This window comes from Rhinoderma darwinii, chromosome 4 (genome assembly GCF_050947455.1).
Source record: "Rhinoderma darwinii isolate aRhiDar2 chromosome 4, aRhiDar2.hap1, whole genome shotgun sequence".
NCBI lineage: Eukaryota > Metazoa > Chordata > Amphibia > Anura > Rhinodermatidae > Rhinoderma > Rhinoderma darwinii.
This window is the reverse complement of record NC_134690.1, coordinates 22456514-22476098: the sequence shown is the minus strand read 5'-3', so window position 1 is coordinate 22476098 and position 19585 is coordinate 22456514. Positions and strand designations below refer to the sequence as shown.

General features: G+C 40.5%; 1 protein-coding gene across 1 annotated transcript; it reads left to right on the top strand.

The window, feature by feature from the left end:
• Positions 1-773: 773 nt before the first annotated feature.
• Positions 774-18636, top strand: LOC142760631 (cysteine-rich venom protein TEL1-like). The gene is made up of 6 exons (XM_075863823.1): positions 774-839; positions 6709-6825; positions 9555-9645; positions 13660-13805; positions 15858-15952; positions 18370-18636. Exons 1-6 carry the CDS (start codon positions 777-779, stop codon positions 18371-18373), a joined length of 516 nt encoding a protein of 171 aa, XP_075719938.1. The 5' UTR covers positions 774-776; the 3' UTR covers positions 18374-18636.
• The last annotated feature ends 949 nt before the right edge of the window (positions 18637-19585 follow it).

Here is a 19585-nt window from a genome sequence, read left to right as displayed (position 1 = left end):
CCAGTGGAACAACATGTGGTTTAAAGGATTTCTGAGAGGATTACGTGTGTATCTTATTCCTAATTCAAAATACAAGTTTTGTACAAGCAGATAATATTTTGTTTTTACCCCTGCGCTGTACATATGGACTTGCTCCGCCTTCTAATCAACTTATTTATTTCTCACATTGGAACTTTCTAAATATTTTCTGATCTTTACACAAAATCTACAGTGTAAATGTCTAAATGTCTCTGATATAAAGAAGTTCTGTGGCGGAGAGTAGGATTAAATTCCTGAGCAGAGAAGCAAAGGACTCCCAGGGGGCACTTACTTGTTTACATGGGTGATATAAGGGTTGGATTCTTTGGTAAAACCCTTAGGACTGGGGTATCGATTTACATTATCATTGACTTTATCATCAGCACGGTGCAATCTAGAGATTTCATAATAAACATTAATATAATATTTGCTGTTTCATGTTTTTTTTAATTGGGAAACTGTTAACAAGCTGCTGTGCTGATGATGGATTTTTATGATTGCTTCATTTTATTCTATTTATGGCTTGTCAGAAAATTCACGAGTGCTAAGTTTAGAAATATATGAATATAAGAGCTGAAAGGGGTGTCAATAAATTAATAAGACAATCACAACAGTAGTCCCTAGTGTAAAATGCACACATAGAATAAGAAACAGATCCATCAACAGCAGCATGTTAATAGTTTCCATGCAGTGAAATTAAAATTATTTATATTATTATTTTTATAAATGAGTTTCTTGTTTTTATTCCAGCTTTAGAGATGAATTTGGTGACGTTCCTGTTACTTTGTCTGACGATATTAGTTCAACAAACTATTTGTCAGGTAATACTGGTTATATTTTATATCTTATTGCAATTTTATCACTATAGTTATATTTGTCACCTGTTTTTAACCACATCATGACAAACACATTTGAGCAGTTTTTTCCCTGTTTTTAGGATAAGCAAGCAATTTATTATTTATGGGTGTCTGACTCCCTGTATTCTCACTAATTATAAGAAAGGGTCTGCTGGTGTGCTGCAGACCGTTCAGTGCAATACCCAACATAGCGCTACTCTTCTGGCTTTGGCCGGTACTGCAGCCTAGCTGTTTGAATTTGTTTTATTGGTATGTCAACGAAGCTTCAAAGACATTGGCGGATCATCATTGGGTCGTTTTGGGTGCCCGCCCCAAGTACAATGCGTTTTTGCCGCGATTTTGCTGCGAGTCGGGGCAAGAAAAGCGACAAAACGGCAGAGTGTATATCCAGTAAAGGACCTGCAGACATAAAGGTCTCATGACCTCATGTCTGCAGTTCTTGTTACTGATTAGAGACCTGCTGGTCACATGACCGCATCTCCTAGAACAGCAGCAAGAGAGAAGACCGTGAGGTGAGGTGAGGTAAGTATAAGGGGACCATGGATTTGTTAAGGTCTGTGTTTAGGGGGTCTGTATTTAGGTGGACTGGGGGTCTGTATTTAGGGGGTCTGGTCTGGGGTCTGTATTAGTTTAATGGGTCTGTATTTAGGGGGTCCGTAGTAGTTTAAGGGGTCTGGTCTGGGGTCTGTATTTAGGAGGTCTGTGGTCTATATTTAGGGGGTCTGATATGGGGTCTATATTAGTCTATGGGGATCTGTATTTAGGGGACCTTGTCTGCGATCTGTATTAGTTTAGGGGGTCAGGTCTGGGGTCTGTATTTAGGTGTCTGGTGTTTATTGGGGTCTGTATTAAGGGGACCTTGTCTGGGGTTTAGGGGGTCAGGTCTGGGTCTGCATTTAAGGGTCTGGTCTGGGGTCTATTAGTTTATGGGGTCTGTATTTAGGGGAACTGGTCTGGGGTCTGTATTAGCTTAGGGGTTCTGTTCTGGGGTCTGTATTAGTTTAGGGTGTCAGGTCTGGGATCATTATTAGTTTAGGGGGTCATGTCTAGGGTCTTTAGTTATAGGTTTGGGGTCTGTATTATTTTATGGGGTCTGCATTTAGGTGGCCTGGTCTGGGGTCTGTATTAGTTTCAGGGGTCAGGTCTGGGTCTGTATTTAAGAGTCTGGTCTGGGCTCTATTAGTTTATTCGGTCTGTATTTAGGGGATCTGGTCTGGGGTCTGTATTAGTTTAGGGGTTCTGGTCTGGGGTCATTATTAGTTTAGGGGGTCAGGTCTGGGGTCTGGATTTAGGGGTCTGGTCCGAGGTCTGTATTTAGGGTGCTTGTTCTGGGGTCTGTATTGGTTTAGGGGGTTTGTTCTCGGGACTGCAATAGTTTAAAAGGTCTGGGGTGTGTATGTGTTCTAATTTAATAGTCTGAGTAAAAGGGGTTGTCCGAGCACATCGATAGGTCACCAGTATGAAAAACCGGTCCGTGCCCAAACAACCCCTTTAATGTATGGTTCTGTGCCTTGGTGTCTGAATTTTTGTGTTTCTATAGAGGCTGGAAAAGGCTGCCGAAGTGATTGGCAAAGATGTCTCATTAGGAGAAGTCGACATATCGGTCTGTGTCAGATGGAGAAGAAAAGAGAACGACTCCCATCAGAGAATACATCACTTGTGAGTCACTGGATCTATAGAGGATCTGTCCCCTCTCCTGACATGTAGGAAATCGACATGTAGGAAGTAGAGGATCTTTCCCCTCTCCAATTGTTGTAGGAAATCCTTATATTCCACATAAAGTATTTGCATATCCAGGACTAGTAGACAAATGCGTGTTACCATTCCAATTGTCAAGAGGATGTGTCCCTACACAGTGTGATACAGACAGCGATGGTTGGAGACTGTCAGTATGTAGGGGCACAGCCCTTTGACAAGAGGAATCATAAAACCCATTTGTCAATGATCTCTCAGAAAGGTGGTGTTCACTATAGACACAGCGGAGCGGCGGTGGGAAAGGGGGGGCCCAAATTTGTGGAACAGCCCAGGGCCTGCGATCTACTTAATCAGCCACTGCTTAAAGAGAACCTGTCGGCTCTCCTAAATGTCTGTTTTAGTCAGGGGCTCCAAAATGTGCCCACTTTTCGACCCTTGGTTCCTAAAATTTAGTTTGAAAATTGTTGGTTGCCGAATTGATCAACCCACAGCTACATATCAGCCTTGATTCACTTAGTAACATTCATGTTAGGCTTTTCTTATGTCTAGTTATATCTGTGCTTCTAAAATTCATATATGTACATACAGTTATGTCACACAGCATTATCAGCTGCACAGACAGTGTTCAAATGGTTGTAGAAATTGAAAGGCAATTTGCGCCTCCCTGCCCCATGGTGCTCTAGACAACTGCCTATTCTGCCTAGCCCTCATCCAACCTCTGGTTTTAGTAAATATACATGTATTCCGCATCAAATAACAATTTTGGAGAATCTTTTCGTAGGACTCTGCATTTTTCCATTCCTGTTATTACTCCTAGAAATGTATGAATACATTGACAACTGGGTGTCACCACACTGTCCAATCAGTGCTGACAGTGTAAGACTGTGTAGGGATATACCCTATTGATGAGGAGATTTGTGATGCCCAGTTGTCAATTATTATTTTATAGGGAATAAAAGTACTTACTAATGTCAGGAGAGAGGACCTCTTTGGGAGATTAGCAAAATAATTCCTATTTGCAGTGAAGTGACCAGGTGATCAGTTAATCGCTGCAGGTCCAGCTTCTGAATTCACTGGTGATCGGCTGTTATGGTCGGAGGAAGTTGTGGCTGGCCATACAGAACAAATCTGCCAGAGCGAGGGACGTTCCTTGTTACCAGCTCTTAATAATAGAGCCGAGGCCTAAGTGGGGGACCCCCTTTATAATATCCATACACCCTAAAAGGGCAAATGAAAATAAGTTGTGTTATTGATACAACTCCTTTAATGTTTAATAAGACCTGCATAACCAATAAGGTGCAGCTGTCATGGGTTACCATTGATCACACTTTTGTAGCATTACTAATTGAAATGCCATAAGATATGATTGTGAGAGAACCCCTTTAGGCCAGATTCACACACACAGTTTTCATGCTGTTAGTAGCGCAGTTTTTGGCTCAGTTTTTTTTAGCCACACATGGAAATGAATACAAACAAAAAAAACATTTATTTATACCTTTCCATCCCTTTGGCTTAAAAACTGCCCAAATAATGCAGCAAAAAAACGACCTCAAAACTGTGTGAGCGATCCTGGTCTTAAAGGGGTTGTCCATTTTAGAAAACCCATTTTCATATCCCCTATTAGCGAATTCTGAGTTAATAGGGGGGGGGGGTCCTCTATTCAGGATCCTCATCTCTTGGCCAAAGTGGAAAGTGGTTACAAAAAGTGTATCTTGCCCTGCAGGACCTGTCCTGCATTACACAGAAACCCCATTGATGTGAATGAACACTGTATAATGCTTAATTTCCCCTGTGGTGGCGCTGCAGGGAAATTAAACATTTACTGCTAGGTTTCCCCACAGATAACAGCTGATCGCTGGAGGTCCCATTAGGGAGATACTTTGTGATCAGCTTATTGTCTTTAAAGAGGCTCTGTCACCAGTTTATAACTGCCCTATCTTCTACCTAATCTAATAGGTGCTTTCATGTAGATAAGTAATGTGTTGTTGTTTTTTTTTTTAAAGTTTATTGTTGACAAACTTATGAGCATTTTAAGTGTTATGCAAATTTGTTCTTAATACCCAAGTGGGCGTTTTTTTACTCTTGACCAAGTGGGTGTAGTAAAGAGAAGTGTATGACGCTGACCAATCACTGTCATACACTTCTGTTCATTCATGTCCAGCTTAAGCCACAGCACAGCGTGATCTCACGAGATCACACTGTGCTGTCACTCCCATAGTTCCTTCACACAAGCGGCGGGAGTATGACCAGACATTGCCTCCAGCCTGGAGGCAATGTCCGGTCATTCTCCCAATGCTTCGGTGAGGTTACTGCAGGAATGACAGCACAGCGTGATCTCGCAAGATCACGCTGTGTCGTTAACTTAGTCCCGTAGTTCCTTCACAGAAGCGACGGGAGTATGACCAGACATCGCCTCCAGGCTGGAGGCGATGTCTGGTCATTCTCCCGTCGCTTGTGTGAAGGAACTACTGGAGTAAGTGATGGCACAGCGTGATCTCGTGAGATCACGCTGTGCTGTGGATTAAGCTGGACATGAATGAAGAGAAGTGTGTGACGCTGATTGGTCAGCGTCATACACTTCTCTTTACTACACCCAATTGGTCAAGAGTAAAAAACATCCATACGCCAAAGTATCCATACGTCAAAGTTGGGTAGGGGAAGTATGGAACGGACTCACAGAGTGAACCCGCTCCATACGATGCCGGTGTCGGCTGTTTGTTACAGCTGACACTTCAGAGTAACAAGCGGCATCGTGCTCCTTTAACTCGTTAAATGCCATGGTCAATAGCGACCGCAGCATTTAAATAGATAGAAAGAGGGGGCGACCCCCTCTAACAGCTCATCGCGCCACCCACAACGCAATCGCGCGGGGGGGGAGGCCGATGGTTGCTATGGCTGCCTGGGGGCCTAATGAAGGCCCCCAGGTCTGCCACCTTTGTGCACCTATTATCCCTGCCTCCGACAGGGCTTAATAGATGCCTGTCAGAATCACGATATACTGCAATACATTAGTATTGCAGTATATTGTGCAAGCGATCTAACGATCGCTGCTGGGAGTCCCCTAGGGGGACTAAGAAAAAAAGTAAAAATGAGTTAAATAAAGTTTTTTTTTATGTAAAAAAAAAATAACAAATATTAAAAGTAAAAAAAATCAATTTCCCATTTTCCCCGTAGGGCATAGTAAAAAAATAAATAAATAAACATAATTGGTATTGCCGCATCCGTAAAAGTCTGAACTATTACAATATATCATTATTTAACCCACACGGTGAACGCCAGAATCTCTATTTTTTGGTCACCTAATCTCCTACAAAAAATGAAATAAAAAGTGATCAAACCGTCGTATGTACACCAAAATGGTATTATTAAAACCGACAGCTTATCCCGCAAAAAAGAAGCCCTCATACCACTTAATCGACGGAAAAATAAAAAAGTTATTGCTCTCGGAAATTTGGCGACACAAAATAAATTTTCTTTTTTACACTTTTCACTTGTAAAAGTAGTAAAGTATAGAAAAAACTATATATATTTGGTATCGCCGTAATCGTATTGACCCACTGAATAAAGTTAATTGCACAGTGAATTCCGTAAAAGCGACGCGCAAAAAACCATGGAGGAATCGTTGTTTTTTTCATTTTCTACCCCACAAATAATTTTTTTCCCTTTTCCTAGTACATTACATGCCAAAATAAACGGTGCTACGAAAAACTACAACTTGTCCCGCAAAAATCAAGCCCTCATAGGACTATAGCGACGGAAAAATATAGAAGCTATGGCTTTTGGAAGGTGGGGAGGACAAAACGAAAATGAAAATCTGAAGAAGGGCTGCGGCGGGAAGGGGTTCACATAACTTTGTTAAAAAAAACAACACATTACATTACATATCTACATTAACGTGCCTATTAGATTAGGTAGAAGTTATAAACTGGTGACAGAGCCTCTTTAATATATGACCAATTCGACAAAAAAAATGGAATTCCTATGTCAGGTGAAGCTGATTTTGAATGGTTATCTCGACTCTACAAGCCTCGGGAAGAAATCTGATTGCAGTAGTTTAGCGTGTGGTTGTGGATCATTCCAAAGCATTTGTAGAAATCATCTCACATTTATTAATAATCCTATCTGATTACTTTTGCAGGATCCAGAATATAAAAAATATTTATGTGAAAATGAAAACATCCGAAAATACATTGTTGACAGACACAATGAGCTAAGAGCACAAGTGGATCCTTCCCCGAGCAACATGCTGAAAATGGTAAACAAAACAGAAACCCAATGGGATGACGTAAAGTTTTATCATTTAATTGTGCAAATGACCAGAAAAAATATTAGGGGTAATTAGGTTTTGGGTAGTAGTCCAGCGCCAATGACATTTCACCGAAACGCGCGTCGGGACTGACGTTCTCTCCAAGCAGAGGACCACAATGGGTACGTTACATGTTTCCTTGCTTTGGTTTTGTTCCACCTAACTTGCCTGTATCCTGCATTGCTAGCACATCAGTGTCATTTCTGGACCACAGTTGTTCATTCTTTGTTGATAACCAATGTGCTGGTTACATTTACACCCCATCCACATATAACGCATAACAAAATTATCAATGTGATCAGGCCATTTGCACCCAGATCAAGGATATATATTCTTGACATTGTCAGGTATCCCCTTGTGTTTGTACGTTCTCTGCAAGTGTCAGACGTCTCTGTGCTTTTGCTCAGTATGACCCATCCTTTAATGTTGTATTTTTTCAATAAAAATTGTTCTATTTTTCCTATCTACTTGTGTTATTTGTGCCCTATACGCTTTTAGGTTTATACTAGTTATTTAGGGCAACACACCAAGAGTCACTTGGTTTCATCGAGGTCTAGCCTTTATATATAGGCTGCAATATAGCATATATCAATATGTATATCATTTAGACCTTTTTCCTGCATGTACCTATGGGTTTATGACAGCGCCAATGACAGTAGCTAGTCACAGGACTCGATCAAAGTTGGTGGCTTGCTGGAGGTGGTCCCTAGGAAAAATATGAGGATGGGGCCCCATCCTTTTTAGTTAGGGCCCTACCTACATTTTTTATCACAAAAGAAACATAGAGTACAGTGGCCTCTTTCAGTTCCCTTACAATCTACCAGCAGCTCTCTCCGACTTCCCTCTCCAACACACCATTGGCCAACCACGTGACGCAATCACGGTGTGGCAATTCCTGCCATGGCAGCCATATTCATGCTCCTATTAAGCCCTGCCAGCAGCCGGAACAAAACTTACGATACACTGCAATACATAGGTATTGAAGAGTATTACGCCGCAATCAAACAATCGCTTCTCTAAGTCCCCTAAGCATATTTTTGCAAGAAACAGTTATATAAAGTTTTTAATAATGTAAACAAAAAATTACGTTTAAAAACAAACGCTTTTCCCTTTTTTCCTCTAGAGTAATGTAAAACGAAATTTAATAAATATAAATGGTATCGCCGCGTCATGGTATCGCCGCGTCTATAAAAGGCTGAACTATTCCAATATCACATGATTCAACTTGTACGTTGAACGTTGTAATACAAAAACAAACAGAATCTCCTGAGTAAAATGAAAACAAAAGTGATCAAAAACTCGCATGTACCCTAAAATGTACCATTAAAAATATCCGCCAGCATAAAACAAGCCATAGTACAGTTTAACCAACGCAATAATAACATTTTCTTATGGCTCTCAGAATATGGAGACACATTTTTTTTTTTAACAACTAGTTTTTACTTTGTAAAAGTAGTACAACACAAAAAACTATATAAATTTGGTATGGCAGCGATCATATTGATCTGCAGAATAAGGAAACGAAACCCAAAAAACAAGGAAAGAATCAGTTTTTTCCCCTTTCCACCCCACAAAGAATTTATATGGGAAATTACATGGTGGCGTTAAAAACTACAACTCAAAAAACGGGCCTTCACACGGCTATGTCGACAGAAATTAAAACGTTATGGCTTTTGGAAGGTGAGAAGGAAAAATGGAAAGTGAGAAAACAAAAACTGTCTGCGGTGGCAAATGGTTCAAGTTTTTTTCTTACTTTGGAATCAGCTTTCCATAGTGTTAGGGTTTATTGTAACTTGAAAGAGCGCCGTATAATAAATCCTACCCGCACTTTGACATAATAGTATGCCAACGGCCTGAGGTTGTTCGGTTACCTCTTATACTAAGGGGATTATGTGGGCTCCACCACTGAGGGCGGCTGAAAGCTCCCGACACTTAATGGATTGGCCGGCTGTTCCTGTAGCTCCCATAGATGAAAATGGAAAGAGACGCACACCCGGGCAGTCATCTGTCTACTCATTCGCCTAAGGCGGCCTTCTCAACATGAGGGCCAGGGATTGTTTGGCCCCCGTTCTGGAGATAGGCGGGGCTCCCACTGGGGCACTGGTATGATTGGTATCATAGTAAATAAATCAGATGGTGAATGCTACAATGTACCTAGAGCAGGAGTAGGCTGGCAAGTCAGGGTGGGCACCCTTATGCATGTATCATGCTATAATAGAAGCGTAAAAGGTGAATTGACATGTAGCAGATTTGTTGCAAAAATTTCTGCGACTGTCCAGTTCATTTGAATGGGGTTTTCAGAAATCCATGCGCACATTGTAGAAATTAGCGCATTCAGTAGAACGGATTTTCAGTCACAGACATTTCTGCAACAAATCTGCCACGTGTGAACTTACTCTTAAAATCTCACAGGCACAGATCTTGTAAAACGTTGCAGTATTGTAGTCGAGCAGGTTGGACAGGAGTGATACTCATAGCCACTAATCCTGTGTATAGCAGAGGTGAGATCTGCCTCCGTACTCCCAGATAGAAGTGAGGACGGAGGGGCATAATTTAGGCATTGCCTACTGAAATCCGTAACATACAAACAGATCTAATGATATAACATATTGTGTTTTTGGATGGCGTTTTTACGTGGTGGTTTATGTTTTTTATTTGTTGTGTTTTTTTTCATAAAGGAATGGTCTGATGAAGTCGCAGCAAATGCAGAAATATTGGCAAACGAGTGTGAACATTGTCACAGCAAAGCAGATCAAAGGGTGATTACCAGTACGTATATTTCTTTTTAGGCTCTCAAATGTTCTTCAACATTTGGATTTCTGACTAGAGGTACAGGTATAGCAGAGCTGAGTTTCTCATTGCATTAGAGTTTTTTTTTAGCACTGGTATCCTAGTGTCCACGCAGGGACACACTTAGGTGCACCTATTACCTGGAAACTCTCCTCTAAGCCAGTTATGAGAAGTGGAGTTAAATTATACAATTCTTTTTGCAGCCACTAGGGGAGCTCTCTGCATATGTGTTTACTATAGAGTTTAATTGGAGCTGTATAAATCCAGTGTGCTCCCCCTGGTGGTAGCTGCAAAAGGATATAAATATATCATATAACCCTACGGCTGTGTGAAGGGAAGCAAAGCTGAACCCTATAAAGAAATGTAGACTTAGTTAGAGTAAATTAAATATTATAGGTGCATTTACAGTACCTGCCCCGTGCTACATCCTCTACCCCTGCACCATCCCAAATCACCAGGAATATAATCAGGGTTACCAATTACCTGTCCATTTTCAGACAATCTGTATAATAAGGGGAGGGGAATATTGCCATCTCCACAATGGGCACCAACATGCTTGGAAACCCCCACCCAAATAAAAGTCCTCCGTTTGCCCTTTCACTAGTACAGATGTAGCCAGCTTTATCTTGACTCTTAACCCATTAAATACACAGTGGTAAGAAACGTTAACTTTACTTTTTGAATGGTTTTTGTTGTGTGATATCACGCTGCAGCAAGTTATCAGAGTCAAGATAAAGATGGCTACATCTGTATACATAGTGCAATGGTGTTAACGTTTTTGATAACATGTTAATAATTGGCCGGCCACTAGAGTCAATTTGGGAAATTGTTGACAAATTTTGATGAACAAAAACAGAAAATGAGAATTGATTTACTCATTATTTTCCGTAGTCTGACAAACGAGTGAACAGTGGAGGAGACATGCAGATCTACTCAAGCAGGCTTGTAAATTAAGAAGACCAGTCTGCAGCTTTATGAGATATCAAGTTTGACTTGCACCTCCCGGTCTTATATGAACAAATATTGACCGCTCTGGAACACCATAAAAAAAAACAAAAATAAAAAATAAAAAAAAAACGTGTTTTTCTGGAGAAATGGGAATTTTTGAGATTTAGAGAGAGGAATTCTTATCAAAGAAATGGAACAATCAGAAGCAGATACGAGTATATTCCGAATGATATAAATAGTGATTCAAATAAAAACCAGGGAGTTATAGATTCATGAGTTGGATGTCAGTAATGGGTAGAGAGGAGCGAATCAGCGAAATTCATTTTATCGATGGATTGTCAACGGATAAATTTCCTAATATGGAGCCAATGGAGGTATTTCAACTGCTTTGGCTGCGTTCACACGTAGTGTAAATGCTGCAGATTTAAATCCGCAGCATAATACAGTAGCAGCAGAGTGGAGATTTGAACAAATCTCATCCACATGCTGCGTAAATGAATAAATACTCGGTAATTGACCTGCAGTGTGTTTTTTCATTCCGCAACATGTCAACTATTTATGCGTAACCGCTGCTTTTTTTGTTTTTTTTTCCCCATTTAATTAAATTGGGAGGTAAAACCCGCAACAAATTGTCACTCAGGAAAAAAAAAAAAAACTTATACTTACCCAGAACTCTGTGCTTCTTCGTCCAGGCTGGGATGACATTTTATCCCATGTGACCGCTGCAGCCAATCACAGGCCAATCACAGGCTGCAGCGGTCACTTGGGATGAAACCTCATCCCAGGATGCTGGGCTGAAAGACGTCAGAGGGACGCATCGCCATGGCTGCAGGTAAATATCAAACTTCTTTTTTTACGTGCAGTTTTCCCAGCGGACGTTCCGGATGAGTAACTAGCACCACGATTTGGTGCGTTTTTTTGGCCGGAATTCCCTGTGGCGACGAGGGCTGATGCGCTGTGTACTTATCCGCAGCTTATCCGCCTTGTGTGAACATGGCCTTTCATGGAGGAAATCAAGCTCCATGATAAGAATTCCACTTGTTCTAAGACAAGGCTGTGGTCAGATATCTCAGTTGTATCAGTGTGTTTGTCGCAATTTTTATGGGACCGCTATATTACAATACTCGGCCTGGGGGAAAATGTATTATGTAAATTGGGTTGTGCTCGTTCCTTTATCACTAGTTAGATAATACCTACAATGTCGAGGATGTTTTGGGGCACCAGCAGGACATAGAGCAGGTCAAATACAGCGGGTTTTAGAGGCAAGTCATCACCATTAGGCCGGGTTCCCACGGGTCGGATATGCTGCGTAAAAATCACCAAGTGTGTCCGACCTGGAACCCACAGTTCATTTAGTCCGAAAAATCGCACCACATTGTGGTGCCGTTTTTCAAACTGAATTTAAACTGATGAAGAAAGCGCTCATACTTACCCCCTCCATCTTCTGTGCACATAGTCCGGCTTCCTACGATGATGTTGCAGGCCATGTGACGATGCGGCCTGTGATTGCAGGAGGAAGGAGCGCGTTCTGAGTAAGTTGCAACACTTGTCTTTCTATTGCGGGTTTTGCATCCCCATTGAATTGAACTGGAAAACCTGCAACAGAAAATCAACAAAAACGAAGCATAAAATGACATGCTGAGGACATAAATTCTGCACCGCAGGTCAATTTATTAACGTTTACACTGCGTTTTTTTCTGCAACGTGGGCATGAGATTTACTAAATCACATCCACTTTGCACTACAGTAAATGCTGCGGAATTTCCACACAAAATTCCGTTGCGGAAATCCTGCGGCGTATACACTACGTGGGAACCCGGCCTTAAAGATAAACACAGGCAAAATGAAAAAGAAATACTAAAGGATTTGGCGTCCACCCAGGTGTGGAATAAGATTGGAGCAGGCCACGGGGCAGGACATTGAGTGCCCCCATTATATTTTTGGGAAAGAAATAAACATGAATTAAAACTAATGAAGATAAAAAGTGGAAAATAAAGTAAAAAAGTTGCCTGATAGTGCTAAACAACGTCCAAAAGTTCCATATAATGTCCACATAACAGTGCCACACATTAACATTGCTGAAAAATGTCCAAATAACAGTATCATATAGGGCAAAGTAACAATGGTAAAGAATGTAAAAATAACAGTGCCGTGGAGTTCACATAATAGTGTCATATAGTGCGCAAATAATGTCATACAAAGTCAAACAATAATATGCGAATACCAGTGCCCATAGCAGTGCCCATGTCCAAACCGGTGCCAAAGATTATCCATACAATAGATATACAATATATAAATGAGAGTGACAGAAGACGTCCACGTAATAAAGCCAAACAGTGCACAAATAACAGACACTCAATATCCAAAAGACAGTCCCATACAAGTAATAGCTCCATATAGTGCACAAATAACAGACACTCAATATCCAATAGACAGTCCCATACAAGTAATAGCTCCATATAGTGCACAAATAACAGACACTCAATATCCAAAAGACAGTCCCATACAAGTAATAGCTCCATATAGTGCACAAATAACAGACACTCAATATCCAAAAGACAGTCCCATACAAGTAATAGCGCCATATAGTGCACAAATAACAGACACTCAATATCCAAAAGACAGTCCCATACAAGTAATAGCGCCATATAGTGCACAAATAACAGACACTCAATATCCAAAAGACAGTCCCATACAAGTAATAGCGCCATATAGTGCACAAATAACAGACACTCAATATCCAAAAGACAGTCCCATACAGGTAATAGCGCCATATAGTGCACAAATAATATAGACACTCAATATCCAAAAGACAGTCCCATACAAGTAATAGCGCCATATAGTGCACAAATAATATAGACACTCAATATCCAAAAGACAGTCCCATACAAGTAATAGCGCCATGTAGTGCACACACATATAAAACATACAATATATACCCACGCACATGCCGCATGCTCCGGGCAGCTCTCTATTACAACTATGGTAAGGAGATTACGGCCACTCTCGGGTTTTCATTATTATAACTTATGATTCTGTTTTCAGCTTTTGGATGTGGAGAAAACTTATACATGTCTAGCAGGCTGCAGAATTGGACTAAAGTGATCCAAGGCTGGTGGGATGAAGAAAAAGATTTTGTGTTTGCATCTGGAACAATAGATAGCAGCAGTGTCATTGGCCATCATACCCAGGTAGGGCGCGCGTTTCAAGTCCATGTTTGTGTCTGCGCCTCTACTGTACAAATAATTTAGGATTTATCTACTACTATTATGTTGTAATTTACTCTGCGTAATTCTGTGCAATGCAAACTCTGATATACAAGATTTCCCATGATATTTTATAGGGGTTGTCTCATCACAGATAACCATTATGTCTCCTGAGACCCCTGTAAATAAAGGCGCAGCTATAGAGTGCAGAGGTATCAGTCACACTCTGGTCCTGGTGCCTGAGGGGGGCAAACAGCCCTTCTACTTCATAAGAAGACACTAGTTTTATAAAAGGCACAAGGTGTAGGGACCCCATTACGGATTTTAAAGGTAAACCGCAACTGATTTTGCAGGTGGAAGTTGCTGTTGTCTGATCTTTTCGTTTCTTTTTGAGTTGGCCGACTGCATAGTTAAAAAACGGCCACGTAAAAGAAGTGCAGGTCACTTTTTGAGCCGTTTTTGGAGCCGTTTTTCATTCACTCTATAGAAAAACCGCTCCAAAAATGTCCGTAAAAAACATCGCGAAAAGCGCGAGTTTAATTACAAACCAGCTGAAAATCAGGAGCTGTTTTCCCATGAAAACAGCTCCGTATTTTCAGACGTTTTTTAGTAAGCGTGTGAACATACCCTTATGTGCACTTGCAATCTCCCCTATTTTCATTTACATGTCAGGAAGGAGAGCACTTTATGGAGAATTGATTGTGGGTTGTTGCTTAACATGTACAATTGTACACCGCCATCTAAGCATACATGTTATTCTTCTAGTCTATTATATAGATAGTTCATTATTTTTGATCAGCATGTATAGTCAGAATTTTTGTAGCATATCAGCTCATATTGCCCTTGCTGTCCATAGATACTGGCCGTGTTTACAAAAAAAAAACATCGTACACCAGTCTTAGTGAAGGAGATAGTTTTTATTTTTCCGTGGATATAGCCGTATAAGGGCTTGATTTTTTGCGGGACGAGTTGTAGTTTTTCATGTAGCCTTTTTTTGTACCATATAATGTATTAGGAAACTGGAAAAGTCTTTGTGCGGTGGAATGGGAAAAACTTATGATTCCCGTATTCTGCGAGTCAATATGATACCAAATTTAAATGTTGTTTTTATATTTGACTACTTTTACAAGGAGAAAATTAATTGTTAAAATTAAAATACCTTTTTTATGTTTCCGTCGATTGAGCTGTACGAGGCCTTATCATTTGTGGGACAAGCTGCGGTTTTTAATGTACCATTATGGCGTACATGCGAGTCTTTAATAACTTTTTATTTCAATTTTTGTGGAAAATGATGTGACAAAAAATATCAATTCTGTCATTTTTTTTATTTATTTTTTGCTGCCTTCACCGTGCGGGTTACATGTTATATTGTAATAGTCCTGACTTTTACGGACGCGGCAATACCAATTATGTTTATTTTATTTAGTTTTTTTTAAAATATTTTAGGGCGAAAATGGGAAAACTTTGAACACATTTTTTGTACATAAAAAAAACTTTATTGGTCCCCCTTGAGGACTTGAACCAGTGAATGTTTGATCGTCTCCTATTAAGCCCTAGAAGATGGCAGACCTGGGGGCCTTCATTAGGCACCCAGGATGTCATGACAACCATCGGCACCCCACAATCGCATTCCAGGGGGTGATGTTCTGTCAGAGTGGGCGGACCCACTCTAACGGTTCAGATGCCACAGTCACTTTTGACCGCGGTATCTAAGGGGTTAAACTAGTGAGATTCCACTCGTTACACTGAAGTGTCGGCTGTATGGTACAGCCGACACCCCTGTAGTATGAAATGGGCTCAGCCTCTGAGCCCGCTCCATACTTCTCTTACCCGGCTATGACATAAGTATACGGTATACGCCTGGAAGGGGTTAAAAAAATGTGCACAAATCACGCCAACTATCTGTTTTACTTGGACCGGTGAAAGATGTGCCAGTCTTAGTAAATGTGGCCATATATTTTTTTCCATCCTTTTGCTTTTGATTACTTAGTTTCCTAACTGACTAATTCACATTTTTATGTTTTTTATTTCTTGCAGCTCGTCTGGTATAAGTCCTCTAAAATTGGTTGTTCATCAGTTCATTGTCCCAATCAGAACGTACCATACGTCTACGTCTGTCAATACTGCCCAGCGTGAGTACATTTACATTCTTGGCATTTTCTTTTTTATATCACAATTGATGTCTGTCTGGTCCACTGATGTCTGTTTTTACGACATATGCGGTTGCAGGTATTTGTTCTGGTACTAGACCATCTCGGGCCTCTGCAGGCAGCACAACCGAGGGGGGGGGGGGGTTATATATATATATATATATATATATATATATATTTATTTATTTATTTTTTTTTTCTTTAAGCAAAAATGTAATAGGGCAAGTCTATAATAAGTGTATTTGATGCAAAATAGCTCTACTGCAGAAAGAAGAAAGCATTTGCTCTAGTGCCACACATATGTAACTACCCTGTAAGTTAATGTCGGACGCTTTATTGAGTCTTGAAACACGACAGATTATTAGCCAAACTAGGGACACCCATCTGTATACAGAACTGGTTTGGCATTGTTGCTCCTCATCAGTACAGAACAGGGGTCTGGTTGGCTAAATGATATACCTTCAAAGCAGGTCTTGGAAGGTGATGATTCTCCTTGTGGAGATACAGCTGGTAGGAAGTCTTAAGGGCATTGCTCCCTGGGAAAAAGTATGCAAAATAGCTCCTCTTCAGAAGAAAGGAAACTGTCAATCTAGTGCCACCTATAGGTGACTACACTGTAAGTCAATGTCCGACTCTATATGCAGCCTTGAAACATAACTCAGCTAGATGTTTGTCCAAGAGCTTTAAAAGCATCTCTCTCAGCCAATCAGAACCCTACTCTCTACTGATGAGGAGTATCAACTCCGAAACAGTGCTGTATACAGATAGGTGTCTTTAGTTTGTTTATTATCAATGTTTCAATGTTTTCTTTCTTCTGGAGGAGTGCTATATTACATACTTTTTTCCAGTGAGCATTGCCCTTAAAGGGAACCTGTCACCAGCATTTCACCTATTAAACCAGCAATACCAGGTGGTGATGAGTGAAAAATAATTTCTATATAACCTATAATTGTCTTCTTAGTCGGCTCTGTAGCTTTAGTATTCCGTTTTTTAGTGTTCCTACACCGTATGCTAATGAGCAGAAAAGAGTCATATCTTTGTTTGAAAATAGTCAAATCTTCGTTTGAAAAGAGTCAGATCTTTATTCCTCAAGTCTTTCCGAGTTTACCCCTCCTCCTTACTTTTGATTGACAGCTCCTCGCCTTCCCCCAGCACACAAAATCCTGCGCTTGTGCATTGATGTCCTATTCTGGTGTGAGCGTACAACGGGACACCGGATTATTACGATAAAAGGCGCAAAATGTTTGCAGACCGTTATTTACAGTCTGAGGAGGAGTTTAGGAGCGGGGATAACGGCAATGAACTTTTGATAGCAGCGGCCAGTGAGGGATAAGTAAAGTTCAATAGGTGAAATGCTGGTGACAGGTTCCCTTTAAGACTCTCTACCAACTGGATCTACGCAGGGAGAATTATCACCTGCCAAAAGCTGCTTCAAAGGCATCTCACTCAGCCAGGGATGACAAACTGATTTCAGTCCATCCACTATGCTTGGCATGGGCGCAGGCAAAGTGCTTTATCTATCTGTACGCCAAGTTCTACTGGATAGGAATTTGAATAAGTGTCTTCTGGAAGTGGAAACATATTTGAGGAGTTGCCTATGGCTATAAGGTTGGGAGCCCCTACTATAACCTCAGTAAATATGCTCGCTATTTTACATGTTGTATATCATGGCGCCATGATACAGCGGCCAGCCGCTATCAGCACCACTAGCGCTCGTCTATTCAGTTTCCCAGCACGGCTAAGTGCCTGATGAAGGTCACTTAGACCAAAACGTCGCACTCTGCCACTGGCCTTAAAAACAAAATAAAAAATACCTTTGTTTCAAAATTGGTGTGCCGGATACTCTTTTATATACCCCTAGTATCATAGTTATGTACGACGCTAGGAGTTCCTGCCTCGCTGCAGGACAACTGTCCCGTACTGTAATCATGTTTTAAGTACGGGACAGTAGTTCCACGGAGAGGCAGGGACTCCTAGCGTCGTACATAACTATGATGCTAGGAGCCCGACTCCCTGCACTGTGTTCGGTCCAGTTTGTTCGAGACTTGTGGACGAAATATGTTCCGTCCTTTACGGACCGAACATCCTCGTGTGAATCCAGCCTTAAACTGGAAAACTGGATTGTTGAAATGCGGCCCGTCAACTTCTAATTTTTTCTTTATGTGGCCCACTTACCCGGCCAAGTTTGAGACCCCTGGTGTAGCATAAAAACCTAATGATAGCAACTCCCTGTTAGAGAATTTGGAGGAAGGAGAGGTCTGCAGCACAACAGCTAAGGTTTGATGGGAAAGGCTTCACATGGATTCTGTACATGAGAATCTAAGAGCAAGTGTTTATGTTTCACTGGAGGTAAAACTGAACTAAAAACACAATACAGCAACTGTTATCCTTCTTTTCAGTTAATCCTTGTCCATATGATGATGAGTTTGAAGAATGCTCAGATTACAAGGACTTGTGTGATTCAGAGGAGGAAGACATGGACGAAGAATATAAGATTAAGAACATCTGTAAGGAGACTTGTAACTGTGATTCAGAGATCCGTTAATCCCCCTAATGTCAGGCAGACCAACAAATGTATCATATAGAAATAGATGAATGTTCTCAGACCTTATATCCTTATATTTACACATGGACACAATTAGAAATAAAGACGTAATAAAATGGTTTCTGCTTTCTTGATTCATTTATTTGATTATTATTATTTTCTCAAAATACTTTGTGTGAGTAGGACTTATGTACCGTAGTTTAATATCTCTCTCTCTCTCGGCCGCCCTCTACTGTATCACATGTTGCAAACAATCCTTCTCCATCTGTATGTTACACTGTTTCCTTTGCATGAATCACATGTATTCACTGAACTTAGTTAACCCCTTCAGGACCCAGCCTGTTTCGGCCTTCAGGACACAGCCGATTTTTTTCAAATCTGACGTTTTAATTTATGTGGTAATAACATGGGAATGCTTTTACCTATCCAAGCGATTCTGAGATTGTTTTCTCGTGACATGTTGTACTTTATGTTAGTGGAAAAATTTGGTCGAAAAATTCAGTATTTATTTCTGAAAAACACCAAAATTTTGAGAAAATTTGCAAAAATTGAAGTTTTCTAAATGTAAACGTATCTGCTTGTAAAACAGATAGTAATACCACACAAAATAGTTACTAGTTTACATTTCCCATATGTCTACTTTATGTTTGCATAGTTTTTTGAACGTCCTTTTATTTTTCTAGGACGTTACGAGGCTTAGAACTTTAGCAGCAATTTCTCATATTTTAAAGAAAATTTGAAAAGGCTATTTTTTCAGGGACCAGTTCAGGTCTGAGGTGGCTTTGAGGGCCTTATATATTAGAAAATCGCCAGAAGTCACCCCATTTTGAAAACTGCACCCCTCAAGGTATTCAAATCAGCATTAACAAAGTGTTTTAACCCTTTAGGGTTAGGAATTAAAGCAAAGTAGAGGTGAAATTTAAAATTTTTTTTTTTTCAGAAATTCATTTCTAATAAAATAAAATTTGTAACACAGAAGGTTTTACCCGAGAAATGCAACTCAATATTTATTGCCCAGATTCTGCAGTTTTTAGAAATATCCCATATGTGGCCCTAGTGCGCTAATGGAC

Bases quoted from the DNA above. Each gene is read 5' to 3' on its own strand.
- LOC142760631 (XM_075863823.1), top strand. From the start codon at position 777: ATGAATTTGGTGACGTTCCTGTTACTTTGTCTGACGATATTAGTTCAA. The intron at 6,826-9,554 runs GTAAACAAAACA...TTTTTCATAAAG, and splicing joins CGAGCAACATGCTGAAAATG to GAATGGTCTGATGAAGTCGC. The intron at 13,806-15,857 runs GTAGGGCGCGCG...TATTTCTTGCAG, and splicing joins TCATTGGCCATCATACCCAG to CTCGTCTGGTATAAGTCCTC.